General features: G+C 43.3%; 1 protein-coding gene across 3 annotated transcripts; it reads right to left on the bottom strand.

The window, feature by feature from the left end:
• Positions 1-3329: 3329 nt before the first annotated feature.
• On the bottom strand, positions 3330-22274 carry PSMD5 (proteasome 26S subunit, non-ATPase 5; the record flags this gene model as incomplete). 3 transcript variants are annotated; one of them, XM_080927819.1, is made up of 10 exons in its annotated part: positions 3330-4087; positions 5908-6048; positions 8071-8180; positions 9336-9527; positions 12341-12483; positions 14273-14382; positions 16383-16511; positions 16850-16963; positions 18450-18594; positions 22102-22274. In XM_080927819.1, the coding sequence occupies 10 exons, from the start codon at positions 22272-22274 to the stop codon at positions 3830-3832; spliced, it is 1515 nt and encodes a 504-aa protein (XP_080783945.1). In that variant the 3' UTR covers positions 3330-3829. The 3 variants fall into 3 exon arrangements, with proteins under 3 accessions (XP_080783945.1, XP_080783946.1, XP_080783947.1); XM_080927820.1 differs by lacking the exon at positions 18450-18594 and adding an exon at positions 21341-21372 and having other exon boundaries at positions 22102-22227; XM_080927821.1 differs by lacking the exon at positions 18450-18594 and having other exon boundaries at positions 22102-22128.
• Positions 22275-22500: the final 226 nt, after the last annotated feature.

The raw sequence follows: 22500 nt of genomic DNA on the forward strand, positions 1-22500 counted from the left end.
CTGGAGAACAATCCGGCAGCTCTTTCCCTCTACCTGTGGTCATGGAAACCAGCAGACTTAGGTTTTGAATTAGTTTTAGCAGTAGATGACTTTGCCGGCTGTGACTCACCAGCTTAGATCCTTATCTGCTCAGTCATCGATGGACGCCTAGGCTGATTACAAACTTTGACTGTTATGAATAATGCTACAAAGATTGTGGTTGTGCATATATCCTGATTTTATGTCCTTTCAGACTATGTCCAGAAGGGTGATTTCTGGACTGGCACACCTTAATTTTTGAGGAACTGCCACACTGTTTTCCATAATGGCTGTGCGGTGTGCCTTCGTTCCAGGGATGTGCAAGGCCTCCCTTTCCTCCACATCCTCACTGCTTCTCTTTTGTCCTTGTTACATCAGTAGGTAAAAATGACATCTCACTGTAGATCTACTTCACATCTTCCTGGTGGTTAGCAGTGTTAGGTATTTCTTTGCTTACCTTGGCTAGTTGTGGCCTTACTTTTGGTTAGTTTTTTTGGTGTGGTCATGCTAGTTTGCCCAGGTTGGTCTTGAATGTCTGGACCCACCCTCCATGGCCTCTGACAGCTGGGACGACCAGATCACATAATGTCTTCTTTTGGGAAATGTCAATTTAGGATTTTATTGCTTGGTTTTGAATTGTTTGTTAGTGAATTCCACACCCCCTTTTGTTTTTGAGACAAACACCAAAAAAGTTTCTCTGTGTAGCCCTAGCTGTCCTGGAACTCAATCTGAAGACTAGGCTGTCCTCAAACTCAGAGACTCACCTATCTCTGCCTCTTGAGTGTTGGGATTAAAGGTGCATGCCACTGGAATCTGCTTGGCATTTTCCCTTTCTTTAATTTTTTTCTGGGATACTTTGATTACTATTCTCTTAACAGATGATGAGGTCTTTTCTCCCATTTCACAGTCTCTCTTCACAGTTGACTTTTACCATTGCATGCTCTGCCATGGTCTCATCTGCATGTTTGTTCGAGTCTTGCCTGTGTTGGGTGAGTCATACGAAAACATACCAACCCACAGCAGCGCGGCTCAGCTCTCCTCTTACAGTTCATTCTGGTTTGACCTTTCCAGCCTTATGTTTAAGGCTTTCCTCTGCTGTGTGACATTCTTTTTGCCTGTGTGCTGGGCTGAAGGTCTAACTTTACTCTTCCAGGTGTAGATACTGGTTTTTCTATCCACTTACTAAGGATAATATATCTGGTTCTTGGCATCATCCCTGCTAGACCAGCTAGGTAACTTTATTCTTAACTATATACAAAATATCTTTTTGTAAAACTGATCCTAAAACTAAACTGCTAGCTTTTTAGAAATCTGTATCATTCTATGGAGCTAGCCTACCTTTCTCTTTAGCTTCTCCAAACCTAAGCTGGCTCCTTAGCTCTCCTTCCTAGAATAGTTTTACCTGTGTCTTGCAAGCCCAAAGGGAAAATCCCTATGTCTTACCTGGGGCCCCTTCCTTAAAGGCTCTTTCAAGGCAAGAGAGAGAGGAAAGAGCTCTATCAAAGATCCAATTGCTTATGAAAGCAGCCTCTAGCTCCCTCCATACACCCTTGGCAGGCTGAACCTCGTCACTACCATTGTGGGTGTCTCTAAGTGAAGTCAGCAGGGGCTGAACCAGTCCACCTTTACAGTGGGGTAGCTCGAGGCCACCCAGCTGATTTTGCCTTGGAGCATAGAGCAAAGAACACAATATGTCTCCAAAGCAACTTGCCTTAAAATAGGCAGGCTCTTTTCATTTTTTTAAAAGCATTCTTATCTATGGAGGCTTTTAGAGGCACCCCCAAACTGCATCTCTTCAGGACTACATCTACATCTTACACACACAGTATCTATTTAAGCTTTTATATATTGGTAACTATTAGGTTTTCTATGTAAAACAACTAAATATCCTATAAGTGCTTTCTCCCTCCCCGTGCTCTCTCTCTCTCTCTCTCTCTCTCTCTCTCTCTCTCTCACACACACACACACACACACACATTTGCATACTGTTTTAGTTTGGGTTTTATTGAAGACATAATGACTAGACAATTCTTATAAAGGCAAACATTTCATTGGGCTTACAGTTTCAGAGGTTCAGTACATTGTCGTCATGACAGGGAGCATGGCAGTGTGCAGGCAGACACTGCTGGAGGAGCTGAGAATTCTACATTTTGATCAGAAAAAGGCAGCCAGGAGACTGACTGTTCTACCCTGGGTGGAGTTTGAGCATAGGAAACCTCAAAGCTCAGCAGGCAGTGACACACTTCCTCCAACAAGACCACACCCACCCCAACCAGGCCACACCCCCTGGTAGTGCCATTCCCGGAGCCAAGCATTCAAATATACGATCTACGGGAGTCAAACCTATGCAAACCACCACTTAAGAAATGCAAAATAATAATTTACAGCCTTTATTAAGTCTGAATAACAAAGCACAACAAAAGCAGCGTAAGAGCCAGTGGTGCTCACTTTTAATCCCAGCCCTCGGGAGGCAGAGGCAGGTGAGTCATAGTGAGTTTCAGGACAGCCTGGAACTCAGGGATACAAGTGAAGTCCTGTCTCAGAAAAAACAAAGCAAAGCGAGTGTTCATGCCATACACAGGAGAGAGGGCACTCCTGAATCCTAAAGTTAATCATAACTCAGGATGGTGGTTGGCAGGAGCGGGAAGAATTACCATTTAACAGGCACAAAACTTTAGTTTTGAAGAGGGACAGTCATATTTTGTGCAGGAATAGAAACCCTGACTAAGACACTGTACATTTATGTGTATATAATACCGCTGAGAAGTACACTTAGCACGTTATATTTTATTTCGTCGTGTGATACACGTGTACGTATTTTACTGCAACCAAAGTTGGGGGGAAAACACATTTCCTGGTTCTAAAGTATCACTGATCATACAGAAACCCCCGAAACAAGTGTTTTTTTGTTTTTGTTTTCTGAGTAGAAAGCTTTGCTGTTTAGAGTAATCTGGGGAAGAGGTGAAGAAATAAACATCTGTAAAACAGTGGCATTGGTACCATGGTTTGTACTCTGTCCCTTCTGAATAACACAGCATCTTGGTTTGTACAGGCTGTCTCTCCTGAGTGACAGGGCGTCTTAGTTTATACATGGTGTCCTTTTTTGACTCTGGACATTAGGAACTAGAGTGTTTCTCTGATCACCTCAAGACTAGACTTGATAGATCTGAAATATTATCCTCAAACTCTCACTGATAATCACCCACTAATAAATACGTTAAGAAAACTTTCTGGTTAAAGCATTATCACACCTGCTTCCCTGTAACTACAACACGGTAGAAGTGACACTCAGCCAAACTACCAATGCCAAACAAGTTTAGATGTATTTTATTTTCAAAGGAAAAGTAACCAAGAAATCCTATTAAAACTATTTATTCCTTGTATACAAATAATATAATTCGATGATTCTAAATGACTTTATTTTTTTAGAGACTACCCAAGATTTTAGGTAAAATCAGGTGAGGAAAAAGAAAATGTGGTTAAGAGAATCCGGAATCATTTCGGCTTCATTTTATTTTAAAACGAGGTCACGAATATGCTCATGGAAACTCTGAGGAAATGAACCTTTGACCTTGGAGCAAAGACTCTAGTAGCCAGTGGACTCAGAGAAGCACAAGTGCTCTTAGGCTCCTGCTGCTTTCTCTGCAGCCCAAGTGTCAGGTCCACACAACACTGAAATAGGAACAACACTGCTGATGGTAAGGCTGTGTCCAAGCTCCATGGTGGCTCTGGGAAGACAGATGTCCTGTGGCGTGGAGCACGGATGGAATCATCCACCTTGAGGAATTCTTCTGTCTTAAACAGGAAGGGATCAGTCAGCTCCTTCCACTGCTGTTGTAGCAACAGGTTTCACGTAGTACGGACCTTCACTTAAGTACGTTCTGAGCCTCAAATAATTTGAATTCCCAAAGATCTCTGCAACTGTCTTGGAATTGGCAAGCGCTTTTACCAGTTCATATTTGGCATCTTTTGAAGCTTTGTCATGCCCCACAGACCGGTCCATCACAAATTCTACAAAGCCTGGACTGTTAAACATAAGTTTCTGAGCCCAGGGTTGGTTTGCAATAGCCTGAAATTGAAGGCGAAAGAGAATACAGTTTACAGGTAAGTTCATGAGCAGACAACATAATACTTAGAGATACACAGGATAGCACAAACCTTAACAGTATCTCCCTTTATACAAGTAAACAGATTCCTGAGAAACACTTTAACAAATTCTGTATATTAAAAGCTTTGTATGGGGCTGGAGAGATGGTTCAGCAGTTAGGAGCACTGACTGCTCTTCCAGAGATCCTGAGTTCAATTCCCAGCAACCACATGGTGGCTCACAACCTTCTGTAATGGAATCCGATGCCTCAGTCAGTGCTCTTAACCATTGAGCCATCTCTTCAGTCTAGGCAGGGACACTCTTAAACTTGTATATACAAGACAATCCTTTTGGGGAATGTTCACTGTAGTACTATTTGTAACAAATATATCTAAATCTTCACTTGCAAGAGAATAACACATGGTGACTAGTCAACAGAATGGCAACTTTCCAGTGGCCCCTTTTAAGCCAGATGGATTTTAAAAACAAGTGTAAGAATATGTATGATCTGCACTCCATGTAGTACCATCAGCACCATTCTGTGAGGCCTGCATCCTGGAAAACCTCTATCTGTGATGGCACTCAGACTTTGGGAAGAAGGACCACAAATGGAATTAGGCAGCAGAAAGGAGCATACAGCAAGCACTTTCCACAGGAAATACTACATTCCCAATGAATAAATAGAAAAACCAAGATGAGATACAAGCACCCAACTTTGTGATTTAAAATTTCCCATTTTTCAGTCTTTTGCAAACTTAAAAAGAATAAGTCATCAACCTACATGTCTATCAAAAGCACAATAATATATTTAGTGTTTGTATCCTAGCTGCTTCCTCTCAAAATGGATCCCCAGGCCAGCAGCACCAGCTACTCCACCCACTGAATCAGAGTTCAGACAGAACAGGAACATCGTGCCACAGCAACACACATACTGCTTCCAAGGTGAAGCACTGAGCACATTTAAGGTCTTCCTGTTTTAGACCTAAGCTGGCAGTGTCCAAGACCACCACTTAGCAGACCCCAAGTGCTGGGGCTAAGAAGACAGACACTTGGCTTAGCTGGGGAAGGAGTTTATACATGACACACAAAACATGCATCGGTATAATCCTTACCTTAGCTATAAATGTTTTAAGATTTATTTATGCATGTGAGTACATTGTCACTGTCCTCAGACACACCAGAAGAGGGCATCACATCCCATTACAAATGGTAGTGAGGCACCATTTGGTTGCTGGGAATTGAACTCCCTTTGCTATAATTTTATAACCAACTTTGTAACTATATTTATGATATGGCTCCCTCCATAGATGAGAAATTTGAGAAAAGTTCCATCATCTAACAGGATAGGGGGAAATCTCAATGTCTGTTGGATGAAAATATCATATATGAGAACCAGGATCGTTTAACTCTATTGTACAAGATTTGCACAAGAAAAGTGTGCTGGAGCTACTTGAATAAATGGAGAGATTCCTAAGCAAAGTTAGCAGTGTATTGAGGTCAATAACCACAGCAAAGGTCGGAGGTGAGAAATCAGCAGCCTGGCATCACTGGAGCACCAAGTGCCAGAAGGGAACACAGGAGTCAAGGCTAAAGCCGAGCAGAAGCTGGAGCTGGGATTAATCTGTGATCCAGCAGCAGCAGCTTCCACCTCAGACAGTACTGAGTACCCTTCACTGACAACCTGTCAGCACACGTGTCTCTCTCAATGGCCTCTGAAGAGTGGGGCAGAAACTGCTGTGTGCACACACTGAGGCTAGCTCACTGGCAGTTTTAGAAGGACCTGTGGAGAAGAGGATACCTACTGTGAAGACTTTCAAGGCAGCACAGTGTAGTTCAGGGAAAGGCTGGTTACTGATACCATGGAAGAGCTCCAGGGAGTCTCGAGACACGGAGGCAAACCAGGATTCTGTCATCCCCAGGAAGTCATCAGTGTGCTGCTCAGGCTACAACACAGAAAGGAAATGTTACCATGCCTGGAGAAAGCATGTAGCCGTGTCAGAAAGCCTGGTATACTGGCATCCCAAGAGCTACCCTTGGAGAACCCATCTCCAAATCCAGGCCAGAAAATTCCCATTTTTGTTGGACGGGACGAAACAATCACTAGGATCTCTCTAGTTCTGTTACTCTGTGATTCTACGTTATGGTTAAGATGTCAATAACAAGCTGCTGAGATGGTTCAGTGAGTAAAGAGCTTGCTGTGTGAGCTTGAGAGCCCGAGTTCAATCCCCAGGTCTCACATGAGAAAGCAAGGGAGAACTGACTATAAAGTTGTCCTCCGAGCTCCAGCGTATTCTGGCACATGTGCCCATACATAAACACCTCGCCTGTAAAACCCTCCACCCCCTTTCTCATTCACAATAATAAAACCTAGGAAGTGAGGAGGGGTGATGGGTAAGCTAACTAAAACTAAAGCCCTCTGCCCCTCATCCGAATCTGATCCCTGCATGAGCGAACAGTGCTGTTCCCAGAGGAAATGGACTATTAAATGAAAATCTCAGCAACTCCCTACAGTAGGGAGGTCCCAGGGAGCATCATGTCGTCCATCATAACAGTAACCATATTCCTGAAGACACCCTCAGTTTCACTGTAAGACACAGAAAAATCAGTAACTTCTTAGCTGACTGACTAGCTTCCATAGTACAATGAACTGCTCTATGTAGGATTCAGGGGGAAAGGCATCACTGTTCTTGCCCAGTGCTAGACATGAATGCTGCCACTCTGACTTGCAATGAGCGCTGTGTTCACTGGCAGAGTGCAATGACTGTTATGAGGATAACCAACCACCTCTGACTGCTGCACAGGACAGAATTCAGTCCTGGTACTGTAAACCTTGCCAAAACGCCATAGCTGGGGCCTGGTCAGATCCCCAGCAACCACATGAAGGCTGTAACTCCAGTTCCAGGGGATCCAATGCCCTCTCCTGGCCTCTATGGGAACTGCACACAAGTGGTGCACATACATATATCCAAGTAAACACCCATACATATAAAATTAAAATAAAATGCCCATGGCTGAGGAAGTTACAGGTCTTGGAGAGGAACCTTCTATTGTTTTGCCGGCTGCTCATGTTTATATTCTTAGACTTGTACAACTTTCAGCCTTGGTCAGAGATGCTTCTTTTTACAATGGGCAGTGAGTGGTTATTGGGAGTAGGTGACTTAAAACACTCAGTCTAAAGTGAGACACTGGTGTCAATCCCCTGCTGCTCAGGCTCAGGGAACACTGCAGATGAGAGGGCAGAAAGGATGAGGGGTTGGGAGGTGGGAGGAGTGCCGTGAGATGGCGTGGTGGCTGTACCCACCAACTCCTAGCTGCTGTGGTCACCTGCACGAGCGTAAGCCAGCCAAAATCCCAATACAGATGAGGAAGAGCTAGAAGAGGTTGACAGCAGCCAGGGGAGGGAGGGACAGTGTTACATATGTGGCCATGACTTCATACTCTGTGCATATAGGCAGCACTAATTTGACTCAACAGATATGATAAGAAAAGAAAGCAGACAGACATGAAGTTGGAGGGGACATAGGAAATAAATATATACATCCGTGCATGAAACTCCCCTACCAAGTTCTCATGTCTCCAGTCACATAGTGGGTTTTCTTCTTCTTCTTTTTTTGGAGAGACAGGGCTTCTCTGTGTAGCTCTTACTGTCCTGGAGTTCACTCTGTATAGCACCGAACTCAGAGCACCTGCCTCTGCTTCTCAAGCAGTGGAACTGAAAGTGAGCGCCCCTACTGCCCTGCTTTGTTTTGCTAGTTTTTGAGCCAGGGTTTCTCTCTGTAGCTCTGGCTGGCCTGGAACTCAGATCCTCCCTCCTGAGGGCTCGAATTAACGGAATGTGCCAACTGGTTGCCATCTTAACTAAAGTGAGAAGCACAACAGCCAGGAGAACATCCTCTTAAACCAACCAGCGCCACACACTTTCAAACGGGGCCCTCTGCCCGTGGTTAAGTTTTCCGTCTACTTACGGATAGATACAGAAGAGAGGAAACTGCATCCAAGCACCTCATTTTCAGCTCTGTGGAAGCATTCTTTGCTTGATAACCTATTCTCATGAGGAGGTGTTCAAAGCGGGTTCCTGTGAAGGACAATGTGACACATAAGATCTACCATGTTAACACTGAAACACAGCCAGCGCTGCCCATCTCGTTCATGTTGTGCTCCATCTCCAGAGCCACTGGCCAATCCAAACTGAGACGGGGTACTCAATAAACCCACCCTCCCTTCTCCCACTGCTTTCTGTTTCTACAAACTTGACCTCCCTATGTGCTTAATATAATCTTGTCTGTGAAATCGGGCAGTATCTGTCTTCTATGCCTGTGCCTATGTCTGGCTTTCTGGTCTTTAGAAAATGTCTTCAGACTGCCTCTGTGCTGAGGCTTGAGTCACAGCCTCACACTTTCACAAAGTAAGACTTCATCACATGTAATTCATTTGTCCATCTCATACTCTATAGTGTTTCCAACTGTTTTGAGCAGATTACTCCTGCTATACACAGGAGTACACAGATACTGCTTGCACCTCTGCTTTCCATACCGTAGAGCTTATAGCTGGAAGGGGACTGTGTTAACTCTGTATTTATTTAAGTTTTCTGTGGAATGTCCATACTTTTCTCTATAGCAATTGTGCTGTGCCATATCCTGTGAGGACGAAGGAGTTTGTCAACATCTCAACGCTTGTTATGCTTTAAAAAAAAAGGGGGAATGGCCATCCTAATGGGTATGAAGTGAAAAGCAGTGTACATTCTTGCATTATGACTAGCAACCCACAGCATACCATTACATTTGACTGAGCATGCTAAAACATTGTGTAGGAGTGCAATCAAAGGCTCCAGTCTGCACAGGCTTGGAAGAGTTCTGACACAAAATTTTCTTTTCTGACTCTCTGTGCTTCTGAAATATTCGAACCCCTGAAGAAGCTGCTGTTGTGCTGATTTGATGAGTGAGGAACGTGAGGCCGTAGAAGTTATGTAAATGATTCCTACAGCTTCCATCAGTGTGGGAACGGGGACACGACATGAGCCATGTAGTCAAGGAAGATGTCAGCAGCAAACCACACATTCTTGTTAGGTGAAAACTTAAATAAAGCGAGGAGTAAAGGTAATCACAAGCTCTGGGAAGACTGTCCCTGACAAAACTAGTTTCTACAACAGTTATCTCACCAGTAGATGGATCTGAACGTGGAATTCTGGACAAAACCATGTCTTACAAAAGCCAAGACAAGTCATACCAACCTGTCTTCTGTAAAACTTGTTTTCCTTCAACACTGGATCCCAGGATTCCAACTGTGTCAACAGCTACACCAATCATAGTGGGGTCTTGACTATCCGCCATTTCAAACACTTTCTCCAGAAAAACAGGGTAGCGCTCACAGATCTGCTGAGGACTATCCATGATGGCCAGGTTTCCAAAAAACTTCACAAATCCTAAAATATTTACAACAGTATACTGTTAGAGAGGGATAAGAAAGACAAACTGGGGGCTCTATGTTTCCACAGGAGTATCAGTAAACTGCGGGCAGGAGGAGGGGACAGAGAAGCACTGTGCTGGCTGCAGAGAGCCAAGGAGATGCAAAGACCCATACGTGTGACTCTGAAATACCACAAGGTGTCTGCCGATGGAGCTGGAGGGGAGAAGTAGAGGACCATCTGTGAGTGACAGACTAGCCTGGTTATACACTACTTTATAGTCAGGAAGGGAGAGAAGGAAATGGAGGGGGGTAGGGAAGGAGAGAGCGAACGAGAACACAGGCACACCAATGGATGGTAATGGTTGGGAGGCAAGCTTGAAGACATGACGGAAGGAACTGTTCACCAGGTACAATCACTATAAAACTCAGCAGACCACCTCAAGGGGCATTACCCTCGGCTGGCAAGAGTGTGAGGAACCCATCCTGAAGCCAAACAGGGAGTGAATCCTCATCACCTCAGTGCACGGATGTGGACACAGCACACCGCAGTATTAGGGCTCTGCTTTACCTCTCACTCAGCTGTTGATTTTTTGAGACTGGGTTTCTCTTGTACTCCTGGCTGTCCCAGAATCACTCTGTAGACCAGAATGTCTTCGAACACAAGATATTTGCCTGCGTCTGCCTCCCAAGTGCTGGGATTAAAAGCATGCACCACCATACCTGGCTCTCACTGAATTTTTAAACAAAACCATCTAATGCTCTAAAGAGTTCCTAAGTTTTCATAACATCAGTCCACCGTGCAGTTGTCCCTGGTGCAACAGATTCCACCTCATTAAGGGACTCTTAGTGTCTTTTGTTTTTATTAACTTTTTAAAATACCCCAAAAAAACCCTGCACAAAAAACAAACAAAAAAAAACCACCACCAAAAAACCCAAACCAAATCAAAAATAACCCCGCACACAGCTATTCTGTTTATCATGTCTGCAAATATATTTGCACTGTATAATGGACAAATTAAGGAAATTTAATATATGTATCATGTTAATTTTGTTCGTGGTAAAACCATTTAAAATCTTTTCTAAGCAACATTAAGGACACCATACACTGTTAACAGTCACGCTGTACTTATTTCTGGCATTCTGAATGTCTTCACTTCCATCTACACAAGCCTCTGTAGTCACTAACCTATTTCTCCGTCCAACTTTTCTTTAGATTATAAGATCACATGGTACTCGTTTCATTTGCCATTGTCCTTCAGGCTTAACCAGTGTGCAAATGACAGTAACCTTTTATTGTTAAGGCTGAGGAAGCCTCCCACTGTACTGCACTGTACATTGTAGAGTTCATGTTATCTATGTCTCCACTGACAGATGTTTAGGTTGACCGTACCTTGCCTATTGAGAATGCTGCAGGTGACATGGGAGTACAGACAGCTTTTCAACAGACTGGTTTTGATTCCTTTGGCTACACACCCACAGTCTATCTTAAGACCGTCCACAATGGCATTAATTTGCATTCCCATCAATGCACAAGGTTCCGTTTCACAGCCTCACCGCTCGCTTTTTGGCTTTTTTGGTACAAGAATCTTTAACGGGTTTGGAGCCACTCTCCTCAGTGGTTTATGAACATCTTTCCAAGAACCTGTCAGGCAGCTACAGGACTTTTGAGTTATGCTATTCAGATCCTTTGCTGATTTTTAACTGGGTTGTTTTCTTGCTACTGATTTGTTTCCCTTATATTCTGGACTGACTCTTTCCTAGATAGAAAATAGTCCTCTAATTCCAGATTGCTTCTTCATTCTGGCGATTGTTTGGTTTGAGCAGATAAATGTCTTTCAGTTTGGTACAATTACATTTGTTGATTTTTCCTTCTGTTGCCTGTGCTCTGAGCAGCATATCCAAACACACACTGGTCCAGACTGAAGTCCTAAGCTTTTCCCACCACATTCTCTTCTAGCAGCTACATGTCTCACATGACAGTCCCTAACTACCCTGTGTCAACTTCTGTGACATGAGATGAGGGTCTAATTTCATTTTCACGTAATTTCATTTTAATCCAGTTCAGCATCATTTATTGAAAAGAATGTACTTTCTACTGTATGTTTTGGACATGGATTGTAAAAATCAGGATTTATTCTCAGCCCCCCGCCCCCGTTCTGTCCTATTAGTCTGCTGCTATCACAATGGGATCGATGCCTTGAGCTCTCCCTTGGACTGTTCACCATTAGTGTGGAAGGCTACTTACTAAATTTGCACGCTGCTGCTGCTGATCCTGCAACTTCACTGAATTCACTGTCAACTCTGACAATTTCTTGGTGGAGTCTCGAGTATTCTCCATGTAATATCACCCCACATTTGCATGTATAAATAGAACAATTTCATATCTTCCCTTTGGCTAGATACCTTTTATTTTTCTCTTACCAGTGTGTTTTAGGATTTCTCAACCTGCATTGCAGACAAGTGGTGAGAGGACCCTGTTCCCCATCACAGGAGAGGCTTTCGGCACCCCATACCTGAGCACACCACCAGCGGCAGGCCCTCACTCATGCCCTGTGCTGCATTAAAACACATTTCCTTTATATCTAACTGAGAATGCTGAATTTCTGTCAAATGCATTTTTGGTATCTGCTGGTATTTTTTCATCCCTCATTTAATAATCTGGTGCGTCACCTATATTGACTTGAGCTCATGGGTCACTCAGGTGTGACCATGACCTGTTCACTGCACCACCGACAGTGGCTGTGGCATCCTGTAAAGGAAGCACGAAGGAGAGAAGGCCCTGCCTTTCAGGAGCCAGTGTAACTTAGACGTTGGAAGAGCTGTTCTCACCTGGCAGATAGAAACCAGAGAAAGGGTCTGAATCTGCACCAACAATTATATTGGATATCTGGTCAATGACTCCTTCTTGGGCAAGGTATTGTCGTCCATGATGGGTATGTGCTAGTGATGTCACCATTTCTATACAGGTGGCTCTAAAGTCAAAAAGGACAAAAATAGAGAACACTTTAAAACTTGATTTCACACGGGTTTATTTAATTATTTTCACCAAATCTGAAAGGCCCACAGTCCTTCAGATGAGGATACAAGAGTGACACCATTTTCCAAGCTTATTAAGGTGAAGTTCAGATATGAGGCCTGACCTTCTAACTGGAGACCCAATGCTATTTCTGTAACATATTTGTTTCCTAAGAGCTTATTTAAAAAGATCATTTGTTTTATTTTGAAATCCAGACACAAAGCAAAGCAGTATGAGCTACCATGCATCCATAACTGTTTTTGAAATTATCAACATTTTATCTTATTTTCCTCAGAACTCTTTTAAAGAAAGCTTGCCATCTTGCAAAAGCAGCAACCCGTCATCAGACAGTTATGACCACACATTAGTAATTCTTCAGTCCCGTCTGGCACACAGTTATGATAAATAACTAGTGCAGTTTAGCTGAGGCTAAGCTTAGCACCCCGACCTCTTCAGGTTTACCTACACCCTTGTTCATTCGACTAAGATATAAAAACGCACAGAATGCTGGTGGCACACACCTTTGGTACTAGCACTCCAGAGGCAGAGGCAGAGGCATCTCTCTGAGTTCAAGGCCACACAGAGAAACCCTGTCTCAAAAAGAAAAAAAAGTAAAAGAAAATGCTTTGAGACAATGAAACCAGTGACCAATGTGTGTATGTGTATGTGTGTGTGTGTGTATATATATATGCGGATTTTTAAAATCCAGTTATATTACAAAAGACAACCAGAAAGTCATTTAATACCAGAAATACCTATATGAAAGTTATAAATATACCATATATATGGCAATTACCACATTATTATAGCAGCAAAGACCAGACATAAGCACCCGGCCATAAGAATGCAGATGAATATAGCAACTCCTGGGCAATATTAAAGAGGCCCTGGACGTAGAACAACAGGAGCTCTCAGAGACACAGCTAACACTCAGCAAGGACCCTCATCAACCATTATGTTGGTTTGTATGGTTAATTTACTTAATCCTTATATATTCTTTATAGAATTGTTATTGTTCTCAGTAACAAAGAAAAGACATGGTCCCACAGGGCTTGTAATCGAACTACCCAGGAGGCTGAAACAGGAGGATCATAGTTCCAGGCTTACCTGGATTACATGTGGGCTCAAAGCCAGCCTGGGCATCTAGGTGAGACCCTATCTCAAAATGACAAAAGTAAACGGGGTAGGGATATAGCTCAGTGGTGACGGACTGCCTGATGTGTAAGCCCTGAGTTCAATCCCTGATACTGTAGCAAAAGGAAAGAAACTGGGTACAGAAATGCTACAGTCATTTGTCCAAGGCCAAACAGGTAACAGGTAAAGGCATAAGAGGCACGAAGCCGGTTTCCATCCTTTTACACACACGGTATCTTTTCTATCATGTCATGGTGCTATGTGTTAACACCACTTGGTAAGACGGTACGTTTTCTAAAGTGGCATATATCAAAGTGACTCAAACTGTTTAAAGTTACATATATTGCTATATATTAATCAAAGAGCAAACTCTGAGACAGAGGATATAGTCATTTGGAAACAGCTAAGACATCTTGCAGGACTTACAAAGCTAAATGTATTATCATGATTTAAAAAAAAAAAAGCCATTTCCTAAAATGCTTTCTGAAGGTAACACCAGCACTAAGCTATGTAGTCTCCAACAGCACAGAAGACTACACTAAGCCCCACAGTTGTTTTGTGGCCCTCCAAAAAAGGGAATTTCACTTGAAGAACCTTCCCAGTCTACATACCTGACTAACACGTCCTCACCCGTCAGCTCCCTTAAGAGCTGAGTTACCAATCCACTTGTGTTACAGTAGTTTAAAGATTCTGATGACACAGAAGAAATATCTATAACTAGCTGAAAGAACAGAAAGAAAAAAAGGTCAAAACAGGTCCAAATCTATTAGCTCTCATTTTAAATTAAATGCAGAACTATACACGTACTATGTATGTAATTGCGTTCTTAACAATTCATGATTTGTTTCTAGGAAAACTTCACTGAATATAAAACAAATTGCTTCTGTAGAGAAGTATTCCATTGCATCTAAGGTCAGACAAGAAGCATTTCCACCTTTTTTCCTCCAAGAAAGCATTTATCGTGGCATAAGGATTGCATTAGCAACAAGCTCAAAAATGATTCATTCAAAGTGGCACACACACACACTAGCAAACCTTCCCTAATATGTACAAGGCCTGTATATCTAAGCAACACACACACACACACACACACACACACACTAGCAAACCTTCCCTAATATGTACAAGGCCTGTATATCTAAGCAACACACACACACACACACACACACACACACACACACACAGGCTTGTATGTATCTAAGCGCCACAAACAAAATTGTACCCGTGTCTGTCTGTCACATGTTCATTGGATGAGCATGTCCTGAAAGCTCAGTGAAAGACGAAGGACACGGAAAGCTTTAACACACGTGGTGCAATTAGGAAGTTTTGTTTTTTATATCTTCATTGAATTATTTATTCTGTGGAGGGGAGTATGTGTGTGAGGGGAGTATGTGTGTGAGGGAGGTGGGGTCAAAAGTCAACCAGTGGAAGCTGGATCTCTCCTTCTACATTAAGTGTTCTGAGGATCAAACTCAGCAAGTGCCTTTACTCACCAAGCCATTCCATTGGCCCAAAGATCATTCTTATATATGCTACAAACATCATGCTGTACATGACCAATACATGCAATTTAATGTACCAATTAAAATATAAAGTTGGGGAAATAATACTGATTGCATTTAAGAGAAGCCAAGGATGAGAAAAATGAAGGGAGATTCATCTGGATGCACACTACAAAGTGACCCTGGGAGGTTGGCAGCTACGCCACTAAGGAGACATAGATAGTGTCAGTAAAGCTAACAGGATGGGAAATGTGACAGGGAGAAGCCTTTGTAAAGAGTGAGGTCAAGATCTAGGACCCATCAATCATAGAGGGAACGGACAGACCGGGAACTCAGTTTGGGTATGCACTTGGGGGAACAGTGAAAAGGCAGTTCTGTGAAGGCTGGAGGTCTTAACTCAGAAGACGGTGTGGGTGAGAAACTCATGAGTCAAAGTCTTATCATATAGGTGGGAACTGAAATCTGCCTGAGTATGATGTGCTGCAGACTCTAGGATTTACTTCACTCTGTCTTCAACAAGCAAAAGTCCAGTAAGGAGCAATGAACCAGGAAATAGAGACGAGGGAAAACCAGAGGATGCAAAGTCAGAGTCCTTGGGAAGGGAGTAAGTTAAATGTGGGAGGGACTCAGATTTCCATGGCTTCATTTTAGATATGCTACTTATTTATGTGTGTGGACTGGATCAAATACTTCTTCCCTCTTCAGCAGTGAGATCAACAACATATATCATTACTGGGCCTAAGATAATTGGTTTTACATACATACTAGCATGGGGACTCATGTTAAAAACCCCAGGTGTAGTAACATGCAGTGGTAACCCCGATGCTAGGCAGGCAAAGACGGGCAGGTCCCCGGTGCTTACCAGTCAGGGAGGTTTGTGTAATCAGTGGATTCCAGGTCAGTGAGACCAGGTCTTAAAGAACAAGGCAGACCTGAGGAATGAGACTGACCTCTGGGCTCCACATGCACATACCTACACACCAAGTGTGAACACATGCAAGGAAACAAAGGCAGCGTGTGTGAGGCTTTTAGAAGTGTTCAAAAGCAAACTGGTGGAAGGAAGAGCTATTCTTACCACTCAAAGGTGCCTGGTCAGGCATAACACATATAGCACATTGTACATATGTTTGTGACTGGCTCACATGAGGCCGTGAACACACCCCTACATTGTGAGCACCACATCATACAAGATCTAACACAGAACATTTGGAAGTCTTACCTCATACACCCTGTATCGAACAACATCATTTGTTTTCATTACATTTTTCAAATCATCCAGCAAATTACTTTCAAACAGAGCTTCCAGTCCAGCTTGGGTGAGTGCTATTCTTGACAGAGATTTAATAGCCTTACACAGAAAATAAATATTTGTCAGAAATGTACAGAAGACTTGTATCTACTTCCTAAGCCTGATATAAAATTAATATATAAAATACCCTAATCCAACAGGTATTCCCATTTTTACTACTATTATTTATAACTGGAAGACACTAGGCAACCAAATATAAGTGTGACAGATGACACAAACAGGTGTCTCAGGAACTCACTGATGTTTCTGACACCATTTACACAAGGCTGAAGACTCATTTCTACCTTAATCCTACAAACCATACACTAAGCTTTTCTACTGACTTTAGGATACCAATGTCTTGTTTGAACAGTGGCTGAGAGTTCTAGTGAACTCACCGCTTTAGCAACAGATAAGTTCTCTCCACCAATGCAATAAACAACCTGTTTCAACAGTTCAACATTATTCAGAATCTCAGTGACAGCTTCTGTATTTTCAACAATTCTTCCAATCTAGAAAAAAAAAAGCAAAGAGACACTCTTCCCAAATTGAACATGTGAACACAGGATATTTGTATTTTTTTAGTGTGTAGTTATTTTACAAGTAGTTATTACAGAAATTACTACAACTTCACAATAATACAAATTTATTAAAGCCAGACAAACACAGGGTACAGTCACACTTTTAAATGGGAAGGAATATTAAACAGCAGGTAAAGAGTGGAGACAGGTGAGTCACAGCATGAATCCTAATATGTCGAGTTTTAGTTGAACAAATCTTGGATAAATTACCTTCTTTGAGCTTTTTTTAAAAAGAAAAATAATACTATTTTTAATTCTAGGGCAGCAAGAAGATTAAATGGATAAGGCAGAGCCCTCCACAGCGCTACAGTCTCTAGCACACACTCCACAGAGCTACAGTCTCCAGTACACACTCCACAGCGCTATAGTCTCCAGCACACACTCCACAGCACTACAGTCTCCAGCACACACTCCACAGCACTACAGTCTCCAGCATACATCCCACAGCACTAGTCTCCAGCACACACTCCACAGAGCTACAGTCTCCAGTACACACTCCACAGCGCTATAGTCTCCAGCACACACTCCACAGCACTAGTCTCCAGCACACACTCCACAGAGCTACAGTCTCCAGTACACACTCCACAGCGCTATAGTCTCCAGCACACACTCCACAGCACTACAGTCTCCAGCACACACTCCACAGCACTACAGTCTCCAGCATACATCCCACAGCACTACAGTCTCCAGCACACACTCCACAGCGCTACAGTCTCCAGCACACACTCCACAGAGCTACAGTCTCCAGCATATATCCCACAGCGCTACAGTCTCCAGCACACACTCCACAGTGCTACAGTCTCCAGCATACATCCCACAGCACTACAGTCTCCAGCACACACTCCACGGTGCTACAGTCTCCAGCACACACTCCACAGTGCTACAATCTCAGGCATACACTCCACAGTGCTACAGTCTCAGGCATACACTCTACAGCACTACAGTCTCAGGCATACATCCCACAGCATTACAGTCTTCAGCACACACTCCACAGCACTACAGTCTCAGTCATACATTCAGGCAGTGAGTACATACCATCCACCCACCCACCACAAACTGAACACAGTTTAGAGAAGAAAAGAGAAGGCCACAACTATCTGCTGGATAACTGCAGGGGCCTAACAGACTCGACTACTCTAGCAGCATATCACACAAACGCTATGATTGGCTGCCAGCACGAGAGAGAGCCACTACCATCATGTGTTGGTTTTGTGAAGTTTACACTCATTTAAGCTTCTCCAATACAACATAATTTAGCAAAGTAACTTCTAAGTACCTAAAAATCCGTTTCTGCAGACTAGGAGCACCTTATAGGTTTGTCTTGTTAACTCACACAGCAATGGAAGGACACCTGGCATGTCTAAGGACGTCAGTGAGCGACTGAGATGCTTCTGCATTTACCACTATGATTCCATACCTGGGACAGAGTGAGGGTTTTTACAGAGTCATCAGGGTGAGTCAGTCCCCTCTGCAGGTCAAGCCTGAGGTTCCTGGCCAAGTGAATTGGCTCCACAGCTTGGAGCAACCTCTCCAGAATGGATACACATAAAGCAGTCTGTTCCCTAAAGGAGACAGCACAGATCTCATTCATATCATGTCAGACTGGAGACAACAACCTAACTCCTAAAGCTTGGCTCAGTGACAATTTCCTCCTGAAGATGTTCTTCAAAGAAGCAGATTCCAGCCACTCATTTGACATTTAGTGCATTTTTGCACTAAATTTTTTGCAAGTGCCTGTGTTGGGGCTACAGAGACAGATAGGACATATTGTCTAGCCTTAGGAAGGTCACTCTAATAGAATACATGCAGACAAAAAGATAGACAAAGCATAGACAAATGCTATAAGCTAGGGATAGAAGCTGTAGCAGATTAAAAGTAAGTTTAAAAGGTATGGGGAAGGTTTTCAGGAGCAGCAATGCTGAACTGAGATTTGGGAAGAAAAAAAAAAAAACCAGGAATGAATGGTTTAGAAAGGTGTTTCGAGCAGAGGAGCTAGCAGAGAAATAAGATACTGCATTAATAATTCAAACAAACCTTATGGAGCACACCATGCCTGGGGCCAGAGCTGGGGAGCGGTAGAGGTGCGGAAGGGTAAGATGATTGGTAAGAAACAAACTAAGAGTCTCTTAGGCCAGCCTTGAAATGTAGGCTTTCCCAGAGAAGCAAGTGATGCAGTGGCTTTAAGCAGAGAACAGACACAAGGACAGTGAGCTCACTGCCATCGCTTGGGGGCTGGGCTGGGACTCAGTGGTAGAACACACACAACATATACAAAGTCCTGGTCCAACTCCTAGGCCAAGACAACAGAAAGAACAAAAGAAGGCACGAAGGAAGAAAGAGAGGCCACTCTGCAGCATGTTAGACTGTAGAAAGCACCCAACGGATGTGGAAGGGGATGAAGGAGCGAATCAGAGCAGCAGCAAAGGTGGAGAAGCGGGGAAGATGCTTGAAAGCTTCCAGAGAGGCAAACCAATCTGAACTTGATGGTTACCAGCTGAAGGTATGGTTCTTGTTCCCAAAAGAGGTGTTTGCCTCTCAGTGGGCGATAAGAATAAGTGGGCTAATTTATGTCTGACGCCAGTACAGAACTAAACTGGCCCAACACTCCAAGACAATGATAAGGATACAAATTGAATTTACAAATGAGCACGCTTGAGCTGGGAGATAGAGTTCAGTGGGTAAAGCTTGTGCCATTTAAGTGAGGGGCTGAGTTAGGATTTCCAGAACCTATAGAAACTGGTTGGCTCAGTGAAAGGCTCGAAAAGCCTGATGACTTGCAGAACCCATGGAGAACACTGTATTCTATGTATCTATAATATTATGCATCTGACAGTAGAATCGGCAGGATGCTTATGGGCCAGCCAGCTTAGAGCAGTGGTTCTCAATCCCCCTTTGTGGGGTGCACCTACCCTTTCACAGGGGTCCTCTAAGACCATCAAAACACAAAGAAACTGTATCCAAGAGTTGTAGCATTGGGACAGTTGAGAGCCACTGGCCAGGAGTCTGATGGGCACTGACAGGGGAAAAAAAGCAAGCAAGCAAACAAAAACCAGAGATCCTGTCTCAAAAGGTTGGAAGATGAGAAAAGACTCCCTGAAGTTGTCTGCACACGTGAATGCCATGGTGCATGCATGTGTGCGCTCTCTCTCTCTCTCTCTCTCTCTCTCTCTCTCTCTCTCTCTCTCTCTCTCTCTCTCGTGTGTGTGTGTGTGTGTGTGTGTGTGTGTGTGTATGTGTGTGTGGTTAAACTGTATTGTGTCTAAACTGTAGCAGGTCCTATGTGACCCTTACCTGCCAAACAAGCTAACGGTGGTATGTCAGTCATTCTTGTTTCATTTCTATGTTGCATATCAGTGATCATAGGTGTTAATTTCCCTCATGCAAAGTGTCAAGATTATAGATTTACAGCAACAAAATCAGAACCCGAGTCAGCATTATCTCTTATGCAGTCCAGGCAAAGTAAAAGTAGTGTAATGCGGAGACTACAGAACTATCAGAGACTTCCTCCCACAACAAACTGCAACCACCATATATAGTATGTATCCAGCTCTAAATTTTCATGAAAATCACTTCATAGAACACTAACTACCTGGGCATGTAGTAAACTGTCTTTTCTATTTACTTTATTCCCAGACTTCCCAACTTCAGTTCCTGTTGTCAACCCACAGTATGACTTTTCAAAGTCTTCTCACTTTCAATGTGAAGCTAGGGAGGAACCCTGGGAGACAGCCTGACCTACACACTGAGTTTGAAACCAGCTCTATATAGCAAGGTCTTATCTCAAAACAGGCAACAGAACAAAACAAACTAACAACAAAAGTTGGACCCAGTACCCTCTTTAAAGGCTGTAGGCCTCATCTTGTATTTAGCAGTAATTTATTTATGTGCTGTGCGTCAGAGCAGATGCAGAGAGGAGCAAATGCTGTCCCTGTCTTCAGAAATCTTATAAACTACAAAGACACACACAGAACTATAATGAAGGAAAGGTGTCCAGAATTATAAACAGAAACGATGATAATGTCCATTATGGTGTCTGAGGAAGGGCCACCTACAGCTAGAGACAGACTTTCCGGAGAGATGGCATATCAGCTGGTCCTTCAGTCAGCAGAACTGCTCTGAGTGGAGTTCAGAAAGTGCAAGTCATGCTCCAGGAACGTTAGTAGTGTTACATGGCAGGTGGAACAGAGGAGCCCAGTAGAGTAAATGAAGAAGATTAGACTGGAAATAGACCAGGAAAGGCCCAAATACCAAACTATACAATTTCACACGGTAGGCAAGGATAACCATGGACAAGCCAAGCCAACTGACCTGAGACATTAATTCTGGTTGCAGGGTGAGGGCTAGTCAGAAAAGGAGAATAACCATTAAATACTGATTGTTAAAACCAATTCAACAGACAAAGCAAGAGGAAGAGAATGAGAGCTTATTCTGACAAGAGAGGTAGCATAAGAGTTAAAGAAGCACACTGAAAGCATTCAGTGTTGACTGGAATTCACTATCTTTTCAAATTAAAAAAATACATTAAATGACTAAGTTACCAAATACAAGACATTTCTAATTTAATGTTATAGATGCATATTAAGTCAAAACTTGCTACCTTAACATTTTAACTCCAGTTGCAACATCAATAATTTCTATATAGAATCCTGGGTTGTGAAGTTTATTCTCGATTGTAAGGGACTAATTTACACATAAGCTTTACAGCTTTTCTTTTTTACATTTAACATTTCCATATTCATATACACAGATCAAGCTCAAACTTAAATAGCTGCAGTGTTACACAGCTCTAATTTTTGTTCTTAATATGGTTCTTTCTAGCTTAAAGTTTTGCTGTCTCACAAGTCTGTAATAACGTACACTTTAATTCAAGTAGACAAGCATTCACTGGATACTGAAATTAAAAGGCGTGCGATGGATCCCACCACAATACCAACAGAAGATCTCTTCTGAAGAGGGGAACCTTCAAGACCTGGTCAACATACAGCTGTGTTTTGTTGGACAACGTTTACTTTTTCTACGAAAAACTACTGCATCCATCCCTACCCACCCAAGCCCCGGGGCTCTCTCACCGATTGTTCTGGTTAAGCAAGGAGAACAGCGGGCGGAGGCGTAGCTCCGCCGCCTGCTCGCGAAGCTCGTGGAGCGGCACAGCCTGCACCACGGACTGCAGTGCACGCAGTTCCTCAAGTGGCGCCTCCAGTCGTGCCACCTCCCGCAAGAGGGATACAGCCTGCGCCGCCATCTTGCCGGCTCCTTCCTGCCCGCCCACTTACCAGGTTCCTAGAGCGCCTCTCCAAGTCTCGCGAGATCGGAGGAAGCGCAACCTCCCAACAGATCTGTCAAGTCTCGCGAGATCCTTGCTCAGCGCGATCATCGCCCCTTTGCTTTGAGGACCCCGGTCTTGCACTTAGGCTTGAGGTGGCGCAGGTAACTGTGAGGATGAGAACGCCCAGGGAATCAAGGGCTTT

The sequence above is a fragment of the Micromys minutus genome (genome assembly GCF_963924665.1).
Source record: "Micromys minutus genome assembly, chromosome: 13".
In the NCBI taxonomy this organism is placed as follows: Eukaryota; Metazoa; Chordata; class Mammalia; order Rodentia; family Muridae; genus Micromys; species Micromys minutus.